The following is a 20,258-nucleotide window of genomic DNA, read 5'->3' as shown; positions in this document are numbered from 1 at the left end:
CTGGCGTACGAACGGTTTTATAAGTCTGAACATTTTTTTGCGTACGTCATTTTTGGCTTTCGGGCTCACGTACACTTCATCCACGTGATAACATGTTTAACGGTACAAGACATTAGGAAAATATGAGATATGGATGTGTGTCACATTACATTGATAAAAATAATTTAGTAACCTATATCTTGCCTTGTTTTTGAATAAATAAATCAAATAGCCCCTTAAATAAAATAAAAACGAACAGTCCCTACTAACTAATGAGAACTAGATTTGGAGAACTAGATAGATCACCTTCATTATTCACCAGGTGGATATTGTTTTGGAGTATACTTCAGAGGCTAGGTTTAACATGGTGTTTTAGAAGACATAGTACATATTAACGTTTTAAGAGGCTGATATTATAATGCCTACATTCTGTTCATATTCTGTTATGTTTTGCTTTTATCCGAGTTCTCCTCAGACGGGGATTTGATTGTTTGAGCTGCTGGTTCTGTATTGTGCATCTGTGCAATGGAACACCTTCAAAAGTTATTACTAATATGCCAGATGGTCTCAGAAGTCTGTCATGCATTATGAGTTTGTTTATTCATCGTTATCTTTTAAACAGAATATTACTGGATGTCTGGAGACCTCTTGTTTCTTGGCCAGATGTTTGCCTGGGTAATGACATGTCTGGTGCATGGAATAAAAAAATAAATAAAAAAATAAAAAAACATCACTCAGTATGTACTGATACTGATGTTTAAAGACATTCATCTCCCTTAAAAAAGTCGTGGTAGTAACATGGTGCAGTTATAGTAATACCATTTTCATGTGCCATTGTTTTACATGGTATTCCGAAATACAACAAAGAATGCAACGTCTTACCATGGTACAAAATGGCGAAATTTTTCACGGTAGGACCGTGAGGTTATAGACATGTCTCAAGCTCACTTTAAATTGCACAACATAAAAAAGTCCCATTTGGTCAGCATTATTGTGCAATACAGTTGCTCTTCCTTCGTCCATAACTTGTAAAAAGGTGTAGGTGTTTCCTGCACAGCTTGACTCTTTTATCAGGATGTAGCATTTACAGTTCCATTCATAACATTTGCCAAGCGGCTCCATTGTTTTCAAGCTTAAGACAACAGACAGTGTGCACAGAGACTCCCAGGAGTGCTTGAAAGTTTAAAGAATGGCTTAGCCTCTCTCATTTTTCTGCATTTAACTTTGAGGGAAGTTTACTTTCAGTGGCTGAGCTCCTGCTGGAGATTAATGAACACATTTGGTCGGGGCTGCATTGTTCCCATTGAAAATGCCCATCTACAGCGCTATGATTTATGGACAGCCGGCAGTGCATGAGCTGTAATTTGAGAGGGGTTTGTTTTTCCTCATGAAGATGGAATTTTAAAATTCTGAGATTAATAACACCACTCTAGTCATTTTATATCATTCTGCAGGGAGAAGAAAAGAGGTTAGATGGGAACGGAAGGTACACAGCACAGATTTCATCCTGGATGCCACGTGCGATAGGCGCGAGACCAGTGTGTGTGTGTGGTTAGTCATTGATGTCACTTTATGCACTAAAGTGAATTGTGTCAACGTATTGAATCTGTACATTTAGCATGAAATGTGCTGGAGAGCAGTAGCTGAATATCCATCTTGAGTAGGTCAGTGCCGGATCCTCATTTGCTTCCTCGGCTCTGATCTGCTGCGTGGTTCAAATAGTTGAATTAATGCTGTGCACATTCCCATGGGAAAGAAAAATCTTGATATCTTGATTTTGTTCACTAATTAAAATAATGGTGAGAAAAGGCAGACTTTTACTGATCTCTCCGGCTTCTCAGATGATCCTTGTGAGAAACAAGTCCTACATCTCTTTCCTTTAGCATTTCAGAATATCTCAATGTCTTAAAATGAGCTCAGAGGGCTCGAGGGCGAGCCCCAAATGGTCCAATGTTAGGGCCTTAGACATTGGATTGACCTGTTAGGCATTTGTTGAGTCATGAGTCTGGTTTGTAATTATTAAGAAAAGATCATCCTGTGAGCAACGTTTCATATGCAATTCCATGTCACACTGTGGCTTTTGGGAGGAAGTCTAATGAAAATGCATAGCAGAGCAGAAGAATGCAGTATTGTTTATAATTTGGTTTCATTCTTTCAAATAACGTTTCATGTTTAAGGCAATTAAAAATATTACACTGCTCACTTTATCTGTCAGCTCAATACCACTCTCTTTAAGAACAACTGCAGATTTAAGAGTATTACAAACTAACAGCTCAAGAGAGAGAGAAGGAATCTTTGATGTCCCTGACATGCCATGAAATGAGACAAACCATGGAGAAATTAATCTTCAGCTGTTTTATGTGTATTGCACCTTTAGGCCATACACTCAAGCTGAAGAAGTAACAAGCAAAGCTCAGTGGCTCCTTACAAGATACTAAAAACATGAACAGCGTTTGAAGTCTGTGGCCGTGCATCATGTATTACTCGAGCTTACCCAAATGCATGCTTAATTCTATGCTCCTTTCTTAATTGTCAAGAGAGACTTAGCAAAGCCCCTTTTAAAGCATGCCAGTTCATTTGATGGTCAACTATTTTTTAATCATGCAAGCTCCTGTTTACCTGAATGAAAACTTCCAAAACAGTTTTGCGTGTCAAATCACCATAACATCTGATAAAACGAGATTATAAATACCAGGTAATGCCAACATGCAGTCTAGAGTAAGTGCTGGTGTGAAGAAGATCAGTTTATTGGGACTTTCTGTAGCCTACAAATGAGTTCAAGTAGGGCATTCTCACAGATCAGCATCCTTGTTCAGGAGCGACTAGTCCTGCTCCTGAAGGGCCACTTATTTAGCTTTAATCCTAACCAAACACACCTGAACCAGCTAATCAAGGTCTTCAGGATTACCAGAGACCTCCAGGCAAGTGTGTTGAGGCAGGTTGAAGCTAAACTCTGCATGACATTAGCACTCCAGGAGCCCAATTATACACCCCTTGTCCTTGTTGGTCCTTACACAGGGGTGCCCCATCCTGCTTCTGGAAGGCCAACACCCTGCAGAGTTTAGCTCTATCCTGCACCAACACACCTGTCGTCACCACTTTTGAATAAGAAACAATATCAAGACTGTAAAACTCGTCAAAACTCCGCGAATCACAACAAGCCTATCAGTGAGAACACTCAAACAGCGAACACACTCAAACCTGACTGCACATCACATTTTTGACTTTATTGATTCTGCTTTTATTCGTAATGCAATGGACCGGTCAACGGGACATAAATTAATCCTTTAAAGAAAAGGGTTATTGGGCTGTTTACAGTGTCATATACAATAAAAGAGCCTGCACAGCGACAGGAAATAGAAATGAACACAAAAAACCTGCCTAGTGCTAACCTTACACAACACTGACAGTGCACTTGCGCTCAGGAGTAGCTCTGTTTTTTTGAGGGTTTTTTTGGAGCAGCTGCGGACAAATTCTTTCGATGCACACACAATATTACTTAACACTCTGCGCGTATGTTTTAAAAACATAATTTAACATAAATAACACTTTTTAAAAAGCCCACTTAAAGTGTTTATTACAAATAAATGACTAAATGCTAAAAATGAATAAATGTTAATGAACAAACATATGCGTTGCATTTACAATTCTGTGAAAACAGGGGGTGCTGCAGCGCCCCTGACAAAGTATGTTGGTTCAGGAGCACCTCATTTAGGCTACTACATCCCAGTGACAAGCGTACTATCCTGTTCAGCTCCAATATTAACCAAACACAACTAAACCAGGAAATGGTTTATCCAAGGTCTTCTGGATTACTAGAAACCAGAAAAGTACAGTCACTGACTATGCCCATTAATTTTTCAATGAGTGTCTCCTCATTGAGTCTTGAGCAGTTGTACTTCCAGGATGGTTCACGATGGGAAACTAGTTTTGGACCATGATTATTTGGAATTCTGACATTTCTCTCTGGTTCGTTCTCATACAGGGTGGTCTGATTGCTCTTCTGTTACTCATCCTACTCTTCACGCTGGTGCTCTACACGCGTCAGCGCTGGTGCCGGCGTCGCCGGGCCCCTCAGAAGAGTGCCAGCACTGAGGCCACGCATGAGATTCACTACATCCCTTCAGTTCTCCTGGGTCCTCAGAGCCGGGACAGCTTCCGAGGGCCCAGACCCCTCCAGCACACCTCCGTCATCGGCATGCCCATCCGCGAGACGCCCATCCTCGACGACTGCGATTGCGAGGATGACGAGCAGCCGGGACATCTGCTGGATGGGAAAGCACATTTGGAAGATGATTTGTGCAGTCAGGGGACACACAGCGTCGACAGTCTGGGGAAAGTGATGGGAGAGGCCAACCACAAACACAGTCTGGATAACAGAGGTAAGAGCTTCAGCATTGCTGTGTCACTAGCCGCGTTTCCATTACAGATTTGCGCATATGTTTTGCGCTATTATCTAAATATCGATAAAAAACAATTGCGAAATGACGGCGTTTCCATTAACCGATGTTATGCGACTAAAACGTCCTTTTTTCTCGCACGATAAGTCATTCCAAAAATCACGGCAACGGACGTTGGTTTATATAATATCACAGCCACCGCATTAGACATTATTATTATTATTATTAATGGAAGGAGACGTGGTGTGTTATCCAAGCATTAATGGCAGGGAAAGACCCTTATACTGCGAACGACACATAAGGAGTTTCTGGGTGTTTCGCCCTCATTTCTGCTCCGAGGTTTTGATTGTGGCATTTCTTTGAGATTTAGAATCCAGTATTCCTATAGGCTCATTATTGTTTCTTTTATGAATTTAATAAAGAACTCTGTCTCGTATTCTCTCCAAACGATCCATGTAGGCTACTTTTGTGTCCATTCGTTTTTCCTTTTTTTAACCCGTAATTGAAAAACGAAAAATGAACGGTTGTTGTCTTTTTAAAACGCAAAGTTGAACACCAAAATTTTAATTTGAACTGGCTACTACACCAACTGCTGCGCAAAAAAAGTAGGCCTAAATATTGACGAATTTTCAGATTTTTGTTTATGACTTTTTGCCCCTTTATTAAACATTTAAAATATTCACAAATTAATATGGAAAACATGTCGATTTTACTGGTTTTCTAAGGCCAAGTTAGAACCTGGAATTGATGTTTTTCCCACAGTGCTGAATGAGAAGAGCCATTAATATTATTAATAAACTATTGTTTTCTAAGTGTCGGCTAAAATCACATCTCCATCTCCACTGTTAAGCAGATGCGCTTTTAGAGAAAAATGCACCTTTCATACGGATTACATAATCAGAAGGTATTAGCTTTCGATTCGAATTTGCTCGTTTTAAAGTGGACATTTCAAGCTTTAGCCTATAGGCTATATTTTGTTTCAGTTCTCGCGCTCCAGCTTACGGAGATCATGAAAGTGCATCTGATTGTTTTCTTTTATTTTACAAAAGCACAACGTTTTCTTGTTATTGTGAGTTTACACAAATAAAAGTAGTTGAGAATAATGTATTATTATTTTCTGTATGACCAGAAATGATAGAGTATTTTAAGTTGTTTCCACTGTTGATAGGAAAATGCAAGTGTTCGCGCCCGCGCCTCCGTGCCATGCAGTGCGCGCTCCACACTCAGCTTTGTTCATTTTTTGCATAAAAGCGTCTTCTAAATATAGCCTATTAAATGTTATAATAAAATAATATAAAATTATTATTATTTGCGTAGCTATACATGGACCTCAAACACACCGCGTCTTCTAAGTCAGGTGACTGTAAATGCGCAAAAACTGTTTCCATTGCAGTTTTGCGAAATATTCCTTTTTTGAATTGCCTGAAAAACCACCTCATGAGAGCGTAAAAACTTTTTTGCGATAAACGGGAGTTTTTGCGATATTGACGTGTTTCCATTATGCGTATTTTCAATTCGCAATTTCAATTTGCGCAATTTGAAGGGTAATGGAGACGCAGCTACTGTCAACCGCACTGTCTGTTTTCTATGCCAGAGAGCAATAGCCGTCATTTCCGCATCTAGGTTAACTATAGACCCGGTATAGTGTGGCTATGAGTAACACACTTATAATAACAAATAACTTTGAATTTGGTTACATGTTGTTTTTGCCAAAATAACATGCGAGGTGGATGACATCCCATCATGTAAGCAAAGTCAACAGTGAATACAAAGTGTTTGGTTTCATTTCTTTGACATGTTATCTAATTGATGACTAGTCTACCCTTGGGCTATGGTTAGACGTTTACACTGACAGCCCAAATTTTGCCTGGTTTTAGCCTAGACGTCAGGGCTGTGTTTGGACGGCTATTAAATGCAAAATTGCTTGCTAGGATTAGATCCAACTGATAAATACATGTGGACAGTTGAGATATCTGGATCTGATTGCAAAGAGAGAGCTTGCAAGGCTATCTTGAAGTTTCTCTTGGAGAACAGTGACATTATATTCATCACTTAACATGATTGTCCAAGTAGAAATTTCTGGAACAACATTCAGATTTTTGGGTTGGGGGTAGCGGAGTTAGAGACTTGAGTTTTACAGTCAACCTATCCTTTTCTTATGATTTTCGAGGTAGGATTGTGTTCCAGCACAAAGCTTGTATGGTGAGTATCATCCCTCCATCATCACAGTTAAAGTTCAATCTTAATCCTTGAAGCCACACTCAGACCTGTATCCAGTGAACATTAAATCAAAATTCATATTATCTTCAGAGTGATGGCAAAGTGCTTTCTCCATTGTTCAGCATGCTAATGATAGCTGTGATGGGAAAGGGTATTTTTTTTCCCCTCTCATCTCTTTCTAGTGACACTGATGTGGCATATTTGAGCACATCTGGGGGTTTGATGTGAAGTCACCTGCCAACCGCAGGCTAATTATAGCCATTGGCCTGAATTCATTGTAAGACATAGACTGAGAGAACCAGGCGAGAGAGAGAGAGAGAGAGAGAGAGAGAGCGAGAGAGAGAGAGAGAGAGCGAGATTTGATTTTTAAACAAACCTTTATTTACAATTAACCAAATCACACATTATTCTATAAATTCACATCATAATTTGTTAAAGAAAAAAACATTCATTTCCAAAAAAAAACTCATCATCATCAATTTTACACAAACCTTCCCAACTACACCATTTCATTTTAAAAGTACAAAGATCACACATAGCTTTGTAAAATCTGAAATCAATCAAAATTCTTGCTTTAAGTAACGATTTAAAAACAAAAATAACATCATCATTGCTTTTTTGCTCTATTTTGTTTTTCCTACTCATGTATATTGCCAACTTCGCTTGTCCCAAAATAAAATTCAACAATTGAAAAACAACTCGCTTTTTTTGATCATATTTAAAACCAAAAATAAAAGTCTCAGGATAAAAACACTCTTTAAACTTATTACACAGTCTTTCTACCATTTCAAACAAAGGTCCAAGTCTGATACATTGCATGAAGGCATGAAACAGTCTCTTTTTTTAAACAAAAAGGACAACCTGATTTATTCTTCGGATCTAAAACTGAAATAAAAGCATCCAGCTTGTCTTTCAGTATCTCTCCCTGAGAGAGAGAGAGAGAGAGAGAGAGAGAGAGAGAGAGAGAGAGAGAGAGAGAGAGAGAGAGAGAGAGAGAGAGAGAGAGCATGACTCTTAGTTGATGAGTTGGCTAGATCGCCCTCCCATGAGAGAACAGTCAAGGCCAAAGTGTCTGATTACAAGATGTATATTCAATATGAACTTAACAAGATCCATCCATCCTATTGACAATCAGCCTACAGTGATTTTTTTGTTTTGTTATGATGGTAAAACAAAACATTCATTTATTACTGCAAAGCAAAATATTATGTATCTTGTTTATAAATGTATCTGTTTCCGAGAATAATTTCCATACTCATTTTGATTTGTCAATAACAAAGACATATGAGTTGCTTAACAATGTAGATTAGATGTGTTTTGCATTTGATTTAGTCATTAGTTTTAAGAACAGTCCTGATGCACTGTAAATCATAAGAGAGCCTTCAGTGTCATTGGAAAAAAAAAATGAATATGAACTGAGACCTGATTAAAGATGATGAGGGTGCTTCAATCAACACATTTGGCCTCATGTTAAGTAGATCACAAGGGGTATAGAGGTCACACTGATCAATGTTGGTGAACTGCCTTCAGCTCTATATTGGTCTTAAGTATGAAATTATTAGAGCAACAAGACAATAAGTGCATTTGTGCAGTATTTATTTATTTTTTTGTTGTAAAATTCAAATGTTTTGTCATTTATAATTGTAGGGTAAAAAAATAACATAAAAGCACTGACTTCACATTTGATTGTATTTTATTGAAGTGGTAATGTTTATTTTTATTTGTGTTATGTTGTTTAGCTAATATTTATCGTGTTGTTGTCATGTCTGATTTTGTGTGAGCAAGACGGTGCTCTTTCTGTGTGTGTTAATTCGTTTTTATAGAAAGGCCATTACGAATCAACTTTATATTATTTTGATTAACCTGTATTATCATGGTGGTTATCATTACATTTCGATGTGCAAAGCAGGTTTTGAACATGTTGGTATATTAGCATAAGACCAGCTAAAAGGATTTGTCTGACTGAGCGTATCTTTAATTACCCACAGATACAACAGAATTTTAGTAAAGGAAGATGATTGTGTTTGTCTTTTTGCATTATAGTCTATAACGTAATGTTTTGGCTAAGATCTATTGTTTATTTTATTTAAGTGTGCGGCACAGTTTAATTGGCTCCTGCAGTCTGGAGCCCATGGCGCTGATACTGGCGCGTGTCTGTGGATGAAGGATGGGGATTCATCCGAGTGATGTTGACAAACAGAAGGAGGTAGAGGCCTGAATAAATAATGAAGCACATTTTCCTGGCATCAGGCCCGCACTTGCTCCAGGACTTCCGTATCGGATACAGCTCTCCGGCATGCATTATTATTTCAAATAATATGAACGTACACATCACAATATTCCTCATTTAAATAATTCCCACAAGGCATATGCAAAAAAAGGGGACGTGGCCTGGTTGAGTTAGTTAGTAGTGTGTTAAACTGGCGGTTATGGTAAGGGGCGGGACATTTCCCAAACATGCTCGAAGCGCTCGACCAATCACAACACACTGCTCCAGCCGACCAATCAGAGCACAGTGTGCTTTTCAGAAGGCGGGGCTTCATAGAAACAGGAACTAAACAGAGCATTACTGACAGACTGGGAAGAGAGGAGCCGCAACAATGGAGAATATGAAAACTTTGTAAAAGGGCATGGCCTCTTTAAGTTAAGACCTTATGGTGCAACCCTACTCTGACTATCACTGAGACTTGGCAACCACCTGTGCAAAACCCCAACAACCACCGAGAAAATTCGTGCAACACCCACTATACTGTGCCCTACTGTGGTGATGGTGAGTTATGCATGGGCGAGCACCACACTTTTTCTTCACAAAATATAAATCTGATACACTGTAAAAAATAAAAAGTTGAGTAAACTTAAAAAAGTGAAGCAACCAGCTGCAAAGCATTTTTGAGTTTACTCAACTTCAGTGGTCGAAGTTCATCCAACTACCAGTCCAACTCAAAGAAACGAGTAAGCACAACTACAGAGGTCCTGAAGTTCAGTAAACTCAAAAAAGCTTTGCAGCTGGTTGCTTCACTTTTTTAAGTTGATTCAATTTTTTACTTTTTTAAGTTGATTCAACTTTTTTACTTTTTTAAGTTGATTCAACTTTTTCAAATATCTCACCCAGATACTTGTATAGCCTTCACATTAAGAATCCAAATGCAGGGAGTAAACCATACTGTAAATACAACACAATACAAAAGACATTGCTATCATTACAGAACTTATTTATTGACAAATATTCTGCAAAACAACACATTTTCTATTTGCATTAGGTACACATATTTAAAAAAAGACAATGCACAAAATTAGAGTACAAACTGGAATAAATAAATGCTCAACCTTACAATTATCCATATGGATTGCAGCTACTTGGACAATCTTTTGAAGGACTATGCAAAAAAAAAAAAATCAGCCTTGCGGAGCACTTTAGGTCAAGATAAATAAATGTTTTTTTTCTAAACAAACTAAACAATTTTTTTCTTAACCAGTTACTACTGGTGTATTTTAATGCTTTAGAATAGTTAACATTGGGGCCATAAATCAAGCCAAAGAGGAGAGTAACAACTGTGGCAAAGGTCTTGCACATTATCTGGCCCAAACTGCTCTTATAGTACTACAGAGAGGCACCTTATATTTGGGTTTGAGTGGATAGTGGCAACATCATCTTCAACGATAGTTAAGGTCCTCATCTTCTCCCCTTGTGAATGTCTTCTGGCTCTGTGTCCTGCAGTAGAAAATAAATCAGCATAAAATTAGGGTCAATTAGGGTCATTTTTTTCAATTAGGGTATTAAGGCACACATTCTGTTCATCACCCAAAACTGGTCATATTGCATCAGTGAAGATTGGTTTAAATCACTAGAGTCACATGGATTACTTTCATGCTGCCTTTTCTTGTTTATATCTCCTATATTCATATTCTTTCATATTATATTAATTTTATTTACTCTGCTATTGCTACATTACTGTTTAACCTTATGATTGTGCACTGTATTGTTTTAACAGGTTAGATATCAGAGGGAATGTCTCCGGACAGTGTTGTGAAGCAGTAATTTTCCACTGTCTTTGCTTTGGTAAAATAACAACTTGTTGAATTTGTGCTATCAGATGAAGTCAAACTGATCACTGAGAAAGTTTCAACTACAATTATTTAATAAAGTAATTTTTACCATGACTTTGTCTGTTGATGATAAGTTTTGTATATCACACAAAACCTATCTCTTAACAGTATCTGGTAAATAGGTGAAATATATCAGGTGTGAGTGTATATGCTGATGATCTTCTTACCAGGCAAGTCTTCAGGATGTTTCCAGACTTTTCCCTCATAAACAAAGGCAGACCTTTAAGAGTTGTAGACTTTCTTTGAGGAAGCACATTGGAGTTTCTGTGTCTGAAAGACAGAAAAACAAATATGGAACAAGTTATATACAAAGTGAAGCATGGGAATTACCTTGAAAAAGAGATGGCACCATTCAGCCTTTAACCAGAGAGATATGATCACATGCAAAATAATTACTTGATGATCAAGTGAGGATCTTCATCTCCACCACTTGCTCTGTACAACTAGATGTGTATTCATTTAACTAAGAGAAAAAGGTGCTCTTCGGATCAGTTTGTGTGATACTGTAATACTCAGCAGAGAGCAGAGACCCTGAAAAAAGGAAAAAAAAAACATTGTTGAAACAGTAAGAAACATTAAGTAAATTCAGTTCAACTCACCTGATCTTTTAAAAAATAAAGGCCACTGTTTTAGCACATCCAAGGATCTTGTCACTGTACTGATGTTCTTTAGTCTAAAAAGGACAAATACAACAGAACAAAGATACATAATTTTATTAAACAAAATCAGTTACAGTAGGTTAATTTAACATGTAGCAAAAATAATACAGAAAATGAATAATCAAATGTGAAAAATAATCAATGCATAGTTTTCACTGTATTTATTAAATATTACAGATATTAAAGATACAAAAGTTATTATAAGAGCAGTGAGTGATTTTGTCTTTTGTTAATTGATTAACATTAAGGATACACAATATTTTTATCCTATTCACTTTAAAACATACCGCACACATACTACCCATTCTATTATTTGATATGCAAAGCTAACATACATATTTTTAACATAACACATTAGTTTTGCATAGGCTTCTATTATAAAATTGTTCCTCTAAATTGTATTGTATTTAATTATATTGCACTACTGTAGAATGCCTGAGCCTCAACCCAAGCATGTACAAATTGTAACTGAAATTTGTATACGTGACAAATAAACTTGAAATTAAATTGAACGGACTGCGGTCACTTTAAGAGCTCATGGATCTAATACTAAAACATCTAACGTTAGGTTTCACCAAATTGGTTATGTTCACTTAAGACATTGCCGACTGTGTTTACTTGAATACTTTTTTTGTTTTGTTTTTTGTTATTGACATAATTGTATGTGTATGTCATTATTAAATCGCAATACGCCACGAAAGATAGCTGAATTCGCACTCAGATTCTGTCCGAGTCCGAGAGAAGCGGCTTTCTGTCTCTCAATCAGTGCAAGCACCGCATTTAAGTCTTTATTCACGACTTACTGAGCTTAACATTTTTAACATCTTTTAAACACCATGCACGTCCTTGTCCTTTTTCAAGCATGTTTCCTCACTCTAACGTTAGTCTGGGTAACGTTAGCACGTTAAGTAGCAATGTGCTACGTGGATAATCTCTAACAATAGAAACTTATCGTCACCACGAAATATATCTTTTAACATAATACTATATTTTATCAACATATGTGTGCAATTTATAGCCTATTTTCATTCATAAAGCTTAAAGAAAACTTACCGCAATCAGATGAAATCCAGTCCCTTCGATAGTGTGGTTGGAGGAGGAAACCCCAAGTAACGTACAGCGAGACAGACTGCGCATGCGCGATGACGGGAAGTTAAACGTTCGAACTATGAAATCAAAATATTAAGTTTTCTCAACTTAATTGTTTGTGTTCATTGGACAAAATAGTAGTGCACTTGCAGTTAAATAGTTTTTATAAGTAAACTCAACATTGCAGTAAAAAATTTGCCCACTCAACTTAAAATTTTAAACTGAGTTAACAATTTGCAAGTTGGATTTTTTACAGTGTATACAGGGGCAAAGGGTAAAGTTGTGGTCTGGTCATCTTGTTGGCCCCTCATGACAGTGACAATATTTCTGTCTTTCAGTTAATCACTCCACATGAATTATTGTCCACTAAACAATAAATAGACACGCCGCACTGTATTGTTGAGGACTGGACTCCTTCAGACTGGGGCTTCTCTCTGCTCTGCCTTGTGCTTTTCACAGCTTCACTTGTGCATAATTGATTGTGTGGGATACGAATCTGTCGAGGGAGTTTGATCCCAGAATAATCATCCTCAGTCATTTCAGGTCTGGAGAGGGAGTCATGAGTCATGTTGCTTACAGATGCATTTTCAATACATTCATATATACTTTAACATCATTTTTATTGCCAGTAAACTGGATTGTTTTATATTGTAAATTGTTCAGGGACCAGTTTTATGAAAAATGGCACAATGGTGAATGAAATAACAACAAGTAATAGAGAAAATATAGGAGCTGTGTGATGGGAAAACAATGTAATCATATTCACTCTTTTCCAAAACCTACTGCCAGCGTATACAGTATACCGAGACATTTCAGAAAATACCTTCTATTTCATTCTTCATCAATTTGGTTTAATTAAAAATGCATGCACAGTTTTGTGCGTATTAGAGGATCACATTGTTAGCCTTTCAGTTTACTCTGCCTATTTAATTATAATAGTTAAGCCATTATATATATATATATATATATATATTATTATTTTTTTCCAGAAATATATAAACAAATTGTTGTATAGGAATTCTGCATTGTTAAATCAATTTTGTTTTCCCCCTAAATATCAATCTGTATGGATTAGCTGTCCAAACATTTAGCCAGTAACAAAACAAAAAAACATAATGGATACAACCAAGAACCTATGTAACCAAGAGTCATATAAATCTTTAATACAGCTGAATAAATTATGGCTGTCATCCTGTTCTCCTGCTCGACTCTTTGGACTGTTGCAGAAGTAAAGACGGGCTTTTAAATGAAGTGTTCCTGAACACTGTGATGGGTCGTTGAGAGAGAGAGAGAGAGAGAGAGAGAGAGAGAGAGAGAGAGAGAGAGAGAGAGAGAGAGAGAGAGAGAGAGAGAGAGAGAGAGAGAGAGAGAGAGAGAGAGAGAGAGAGAGAGAGAGAGAGAGAGAGAGAGAGAGAGAGAGAGAGAGAGAGAGAGAGAGAGAGAGAGAGAGAGAGAGAGAGAGAGAAAACATATTTTGTTGATCCTGAAACAACATTCCTGTCTGAAAATGCAATCATAACCCCTAACCCTAACCCAATGCCTATCCCTAACCCTTCCCACAAGTTATCCCTAAAACCAGAGGGAACTGATGGTGAATAACACTAGAAGCACCAAACTGAAATAAGGTTCTGTGAGGATGTGGTGGTGTTTGTGTGCATGTGCTATTGTGTTATTTACAAAATCAAATATGAGCTGTCACAGAGAATTCTGGGAATCCTGCCAATTATAAGATGACTTGTTCTGTTTCAATTTCTGTATATTAAACAATATTTTACTGTAATAGTAAATGTCCAATTAGATCTATTACAGGTTTCACCTTACAAAGTAAGGGAACTTATTTTAACCAATTAACAGGTTTTTACCCTATCACTTTACAGTCTTTTACCGTTAAAATCATTTTTACCGTTTGGTGATTTCTGTTGAAAGTCTACCCCCTGATTTTTGTTCCTTCCATACTGGGACCTTGAACTTCCGGTACGGATCAGGCCTCTGCCTGCGGTCTTTAATACAGAGTCTCCCAGCGGAAGGAACCCGGTGTTGCTGTAAATCCTCTGAGACTGTCGACACGGCAAGGGTTCTGCTGGACGGATCCGATAGCAGACGTCATGCGTGGAAATCCTGGCCTTGTTTCAGGGTTCAGTAGCCAATCACAGTGACAGCATCAGATGTGTGTTAACCGCTGTGAGAAGGGACCAGCGGAGACGAGAGCTCATACGAGACCCCGGGTTTGTCTTGGCCTTTGCTCTCACACTCATTCTGCTCAGACGGATGCTTGTGTCCTGTGTGTTTTGCTGTGTTTTTCTGCAGCTAAGGCTGTCAGGGGCTTTGTTCGCTCTGGATGTGCTCAGGGTGTCAAACACAAGAACACGCCTCACTTTTATTAGACAGAGACAGCGAGGGAGTTCTCACACACACACAGACAAACATTGATATCGGTAGGAACTCTGTTTCTCAGATATGAGGTTTAACATTTAACAAAAAAATCTTGTTTTTCTTGTTTTCCAGAAAGAATATAAAGTCTGAACATTCTTAAAACAACATTAATTCACCAGACAAGAAAAAAAAACTAAGATTTTTAAGGCTTATTTTTAGAGAATTTAATTTATATTCAAGATACATTCTCTAAAAATAAGCCTTAAAAAGTGTATTTTGTGTCATTGACAATTTTTCCTTTACTTATTTTAAGCATAATTTTGAAAAACAAGAGACATAATTTGCCAAATGTATGAAAACATAATATGGTTATTACATTAAGAGTAATAATTATGACTGAAAAAGTAGAATTTTTGAGATGCCAAGTCATAATTAGAGTATACTGTAAAATGTCAAAATTATGACATTCTATAAGATAAAGTCAAAATTATGACATAAAAACTCTTGACTTTTTTATGACTTGAGTCGAAATTATGACAAAAAGCCCAAATTATTGCATAAGTCACATTATGACAAAAAGTCACAGTTATAAAAAGCAAGTTAAAGTAAGTAAAGTCAAAATTAGTTTAAATTATGGCAAAGCTTATGACAAAATTATAAGATGAAAAGTCAGAGTTATGACAAAAAGTCAAATTTATAAGTTTATTAAAAAGTCATAGTTATGACACAAAGCATTCACATTATGGAATAATGACTTTGATGTCATGATTATGTGGTGGAAATTGGACTTCCACACAAAACTTTTGCTATATCCAGACAAAATATTTCTCCTCTTACACATAATGACTTTTGTTACTCACAGGTCTGTAAAATGGAGTCCAAGTTAACCTCCAATTCAAATGCTTACAATCCTCAAATCGATTCCTTATTGTCATTCAAGTCTCAGACTCAAGTTTCCATCTGTCAACATACACACTTGCACAACATTTACTGTATTACCAACAGCGGACCTGTGAAGTACAAATCAGATTCATATAGTGATGCATCACTGTGAACTATTACTTTGTTTCATCTGTTGCTCTTATTGGTGAGAGACATATGGCAGGCAGAGACTTGCTGTATAACTAGACATTGCATGTCTGCTTTCTAGGCAACATGGAGCTGGTCATTATTGGCATTGCAGATATGCATTATCTGGCATAATCAAAAATGTTTGGTGTGTTTAAAGCTCAGGGTGTGATTGAATAACCACTAGAACTAAACACTCTCAGAAAAAAAAGGTACGAAAGCTGTCACTGGGGCTGTACCTTTTCAAAAGGTACACTTTTGTTCCTTTTAGGTACTAATTTGTCCCTTTTAGGTACTAATATGTACCATTAAGGTACCAATATGCACCCTTTAGGTACAGAAATGTACCTTTTTAAAAGGTACAGCCCCAGTGACAGCTTTCGTACCTTTTTTTCTGAGAGTGAACAATAACACACATTTTCTCAAGAAACTATGAGTGGTGCTTGTTTGTTTCATCATTCACCATGCATAAAATGTAATTCTATTTAATTTTTTGTTTACTATTTAGAAAAGTAGTAGGCGACTTTTCCTTAACAAGACGCATGATCTGAAGTATGAAAAGTTGTTTGTTTGTTCTTTCCTGATTCAAGCTAGTTTTCGATGTAAAATGGTTCCGAAATGTAAGATTTAAAGTGTGCGGGGAGTATGAAGTATAGAAATAAAAGCTCATTATGAGTAAAAGGTTTTTTATTACAGCTTGCAGATCTTTGCTTCACCACTAGCTCTTTGATTCACAGGGGGCAGATGTGTTGAAACTCGGAGAAACTACAGTGCCATGCATTCGCTTGATGCATTCGGACACATTTTCTGCCCAAAATGGGTTATTTTTCAAACCGTTATGAAATGCACAGGCTTTGGCTTGAAGTATGACAGACATAAAGTATAAACTCTCATATATTTCTCTGTATAAATCTGTGAAGTCCACTAGATAGAAGCTTTTTCATTTGTGTTGAGCTAAATATTTAATAGCTCTTAAACGGATACATCGTTTAGACCAGACAGCTGTTGTAGGAGAGTAGATTCAAAATGTTTATTGAAAACATATTAGGTCTTCTGTCAAGGCATCGAATGTATAATTATTGTCATTAATATACATCAATGTCACAAATTGGGGTCGGTAAGATTTTGTTATGTTTTTGAAAGAAGTCTCTTCTGCTCACTGCATTAATTTGATAAAAAAAATACTGTAAAAATAGTGAAACATTCTTACAATTTAAATAACTGTTTTCTATGTGCATATACTGTAAAGTGTAATTTATTCCTGTGATCAAAGCTGTATTTTCAGCATCATTACTCCAGTCTTCAGTGTCACATGATCCTTCAGAAATCATATGATGTGATGTTCAAAAAACATTTCTTACTTTATCATCAATTTTGAAAAGTTCATATTTCTGTGGAAGTAAAAAAAAAAAAAAAAAAAAAAAAAAAAAATCTTGTTAGACAAGATTCAAGTCATTTTTTTTTTGTGATTTAAGTTGAAATGACTTAACCCTCTGGGGTCTAAGGGGTTTTTGGGGTCCTTGAGATGCCCTGACATTTGTGCTTTTTTCAGTTGCTTATAAACATATTAATGGCAAAGGTGTAATTACACTCTATTTAGCACAAACAGGGCTACCATAATATGTGAGCAACATGAATGTACATGTTTGTATTTTGGAGAGAATAATGTTTATGCATGGTTATTGAAAAAACTAAAAACTAAAGTTTCTGAAATAAGGCCACAAAACACATACTAAATATGTGTCAATAAGACTTTTGACTAATGGAGTTAGTCTAGTCTAACGCCTAGAGTTTTTTCTTCAAAATGATGTGAAAATCATCCTCCCTAATCATTCACATAAAACAATACATTGATTTAAATTTTTCAAAACACTTTCTGTTTGGAAAGACAATATGCGAGTGGGCGTCAACGATCCAACACCATCATGCATATTTAGTGGTTCACACCTGAGGAGACAATGGGGCCCGCATACTTAATGAGCCATTCATTCAGGTGTGTCACTGAGCCACAAGAAAGAATGAAAGAGCAATATATATATATATATATACAGTATATATATTCTACCAAATTGGTTCACAGTTGGAAGCATCTCATTTTTTTTTTTTTTTTTTTTTTTTTTTCACAAATTGTGCTTGCAAATTGTATAATATCCGAGGAAAACATGTCTAGTAATTGTGCAGTTAATTCTCATATTTTCAGTTTTGGAATATGTATCCTCTCCCCAAATTTGTCACTAATAAAACACAATAAAAATTATTTAAAGAAAAGGCTTATATTTACCTTTTAATAGTTTGTTTACATCTACCTTGTAAATATATATATTATTTTATGAAAAAGGTTACAATTACAACAACAATTCAAGTGTAATCTTTCTTTGTAAAAACTAAAGTATACATTTTATCATACATATTTCAAAGTTAAGGATTTGATTGATTATTTGATTATTTTTGACAAAACATACTATATTTAACATATTAGCAAAAATTGGCAAACAAAAGCTTATTTGAGGTGCCAGATATTTTACAGTAAAAATTGTATAATCTATCCAAAACTAGTCAACGAAATGTTGTCTTTCATATGTCTGTAACATAGGTCTTTCGTTTATATAAGAAATAAAAATGTTCATCTGCAGTTTGCAGTACGTTGCTTATACAAATACATTTTATTTCAACATATTTCAGTCGATTTTTACTCATCTCAGTATAGCAATACAGTTTGCTAAAAGCAGATCATTCATTCACACACAGAAACGTGATTCAAATTTAAACTGTCTTTTTGCGAGTTGTGGTAAACAGCGCATCTCTGCCGTTCATTCATTCACACACAGAAACGCGAGTTGTGGTAAACAGCGCATCTCTGCCATTCATTCATTCACACACAGAAACGTGAGTGTGCGAGCTGTGGTAAACAGCGCATCTCTGCCGTTCATTCATTCACACACAGAAACGCGATTCACTTGCGAATGAAAAAAACTTACTACAGTATTCTCAGGATCTATTGCTCCTCGAAATACCAGCACTTCTGAGGTACATTTTCCATTATTATTATTCCTCACAGCGCTGCGAGACGGTGTAAACTAGTACAATGATCTGAATAAGCTTGATGTGTTTTCTCGAGCTGATATGGGGGCGTTCACAGGTTTGTGTTGATTGCCTCAGTCATTTGCGTTTTAATAGCGTGCGCTCTCCGTGGGCGGAGTCACATTAAAAATTATTAGCTGAGATGAGAACGACTGACATCTCGCTCTTTTCATACAGATTACATAAACTGAGAATATTTGTTTTTTTAATAAAAAATACTTCATTTAAAAGAAGAGAATTCAAGCTTCATGCCCGTGTGTCTGTATGCCTGTTTGACTGAGTATTCGCTGACTTATTGTTCATTTTCGGACGCATCCAAGTTGATTGTACTTAAAACTTTTTTTTTTTCTTTTTTTTTTTAACAGTGTACATTTCAAATTATTTGCAAACAATGTTGCTTACTTTTCTCAGAATCATGATGAAAACACTCACCCAGCCCTGGCTGACAGTGACAGTGCAGAATGTTTTATTGTATTGTTTCCTCTCTCTGAAAGCTCCTGAATGCTTTATGCCCTCGGTTCGCTGGCGTATGCATGCAAGTGTTTGCGTGTTTGTTTGGCTCTAAGTGTGTGGACGCCTCTGTCACATTGCTCACTTATGTTTGCCGCAGACAGATTATCCTTCCACAGACCGTCACTTTAGAAATAAATTATTTCTATGCTTTGATTCAATACTGGATGCTGAAGCCACTGGCAGCCGCCTTTAAATGACACAGATCAATGGAGGGGTTTTACATGGAAGATGCAACACAGATATACTCTCAAAACATTATCCTGCTCACTCTCACACGTTAAATATGACACACACACACAGAGCATCAATCCTCCTCGAGCTCTTTATCAATTACCTGTGACGACTTCTTTCCCACATGCGCTCACTGCTCTGAATAAATCTGCAGGCTGCTCTCGATTTGAAGTGTTTCCAGGTTCAAATTATTATTAGTCCTGCGTGTGTCGCCTGTTGCCGGGCAGCTGTGGTGCGTTTCAAGAAAAGGGTCAGTAGTCACAGACTTCACTTAGCTGTGTCATTTTCACCATTAGGCAAGTTCGTACATGCTTACAGAGGTTGAACAGTCATTGCTTTTGCAATTACGTGATTCCACTGGCGCTGAAATAGCATACCTCATGTTTAAAATTACACTCGGCCTCCCTTAGGATAGAGCAATTGCAAAAGAGATCTTGTTAATTTCTCAATTGTTTCTCCTTGACAGCAGTGAAATGAACCGGAGAGCAAAGTTTTAAAAGAAATTTACCTCAGAGAAGGGATATTATAGTCAACTAAA

General features: G+C 36.7%; 1 protein-coding gene and 1 long non-coding RNA gene across 3 annotated transcripts in view; one reads left to right on the top strand and one right to left on the bottom strand.

Annotated features, from left to right (window-relative positions):
• The window catches only part of astn2 (astrotactin 2), a 445,829-nt gene that overhangs the window by 137,234 nt on the left and 288,337 nt on the right, over positions 1-20,258 (top strand). For both annotated transcript variants that reach the window (XM_084114345.1, XM_084114344.1), the window contains one exon: positions 3,965-4,361. In XM_084114345.1, the coding sequence (XP_083970471.1) occupies positions 3,965-4,361 (397 nt within the window). The remainder of the gene's footprint in view (positions 1-3,964; positions 4,362-20,258) is intronic.
• LOC311083092 lies at positions 9,795-12,713 on the bottom strand. The gene is made up of 5 exons (XR_014606205.1): positions 12,419-12,713; positions 11,306-11,379; positions 11,103-11,237; positions 10,874-10,976; positions 9,795-10,311 (listed from the first exon to the last, which is right to left on the bottom strand). It is a non-coding gene; the product is annotated as an uncharacterized lncRNA (long non-coding RNA).

This window comes from Abramis brama (assembly GCF_963993115.1).
Source record: "Abramis brama genome assembly, chromosome: 5".
Classification (NCBI taxonomy): Eukaryota; Metazoa; Chordata; class Actinopteri; order Cypriniformes; family Leuciscidae; genus Abramis; species Abramis brama.
This window is presented reverse-complemented; position numbering and strand designations above follow the sequence as displayed.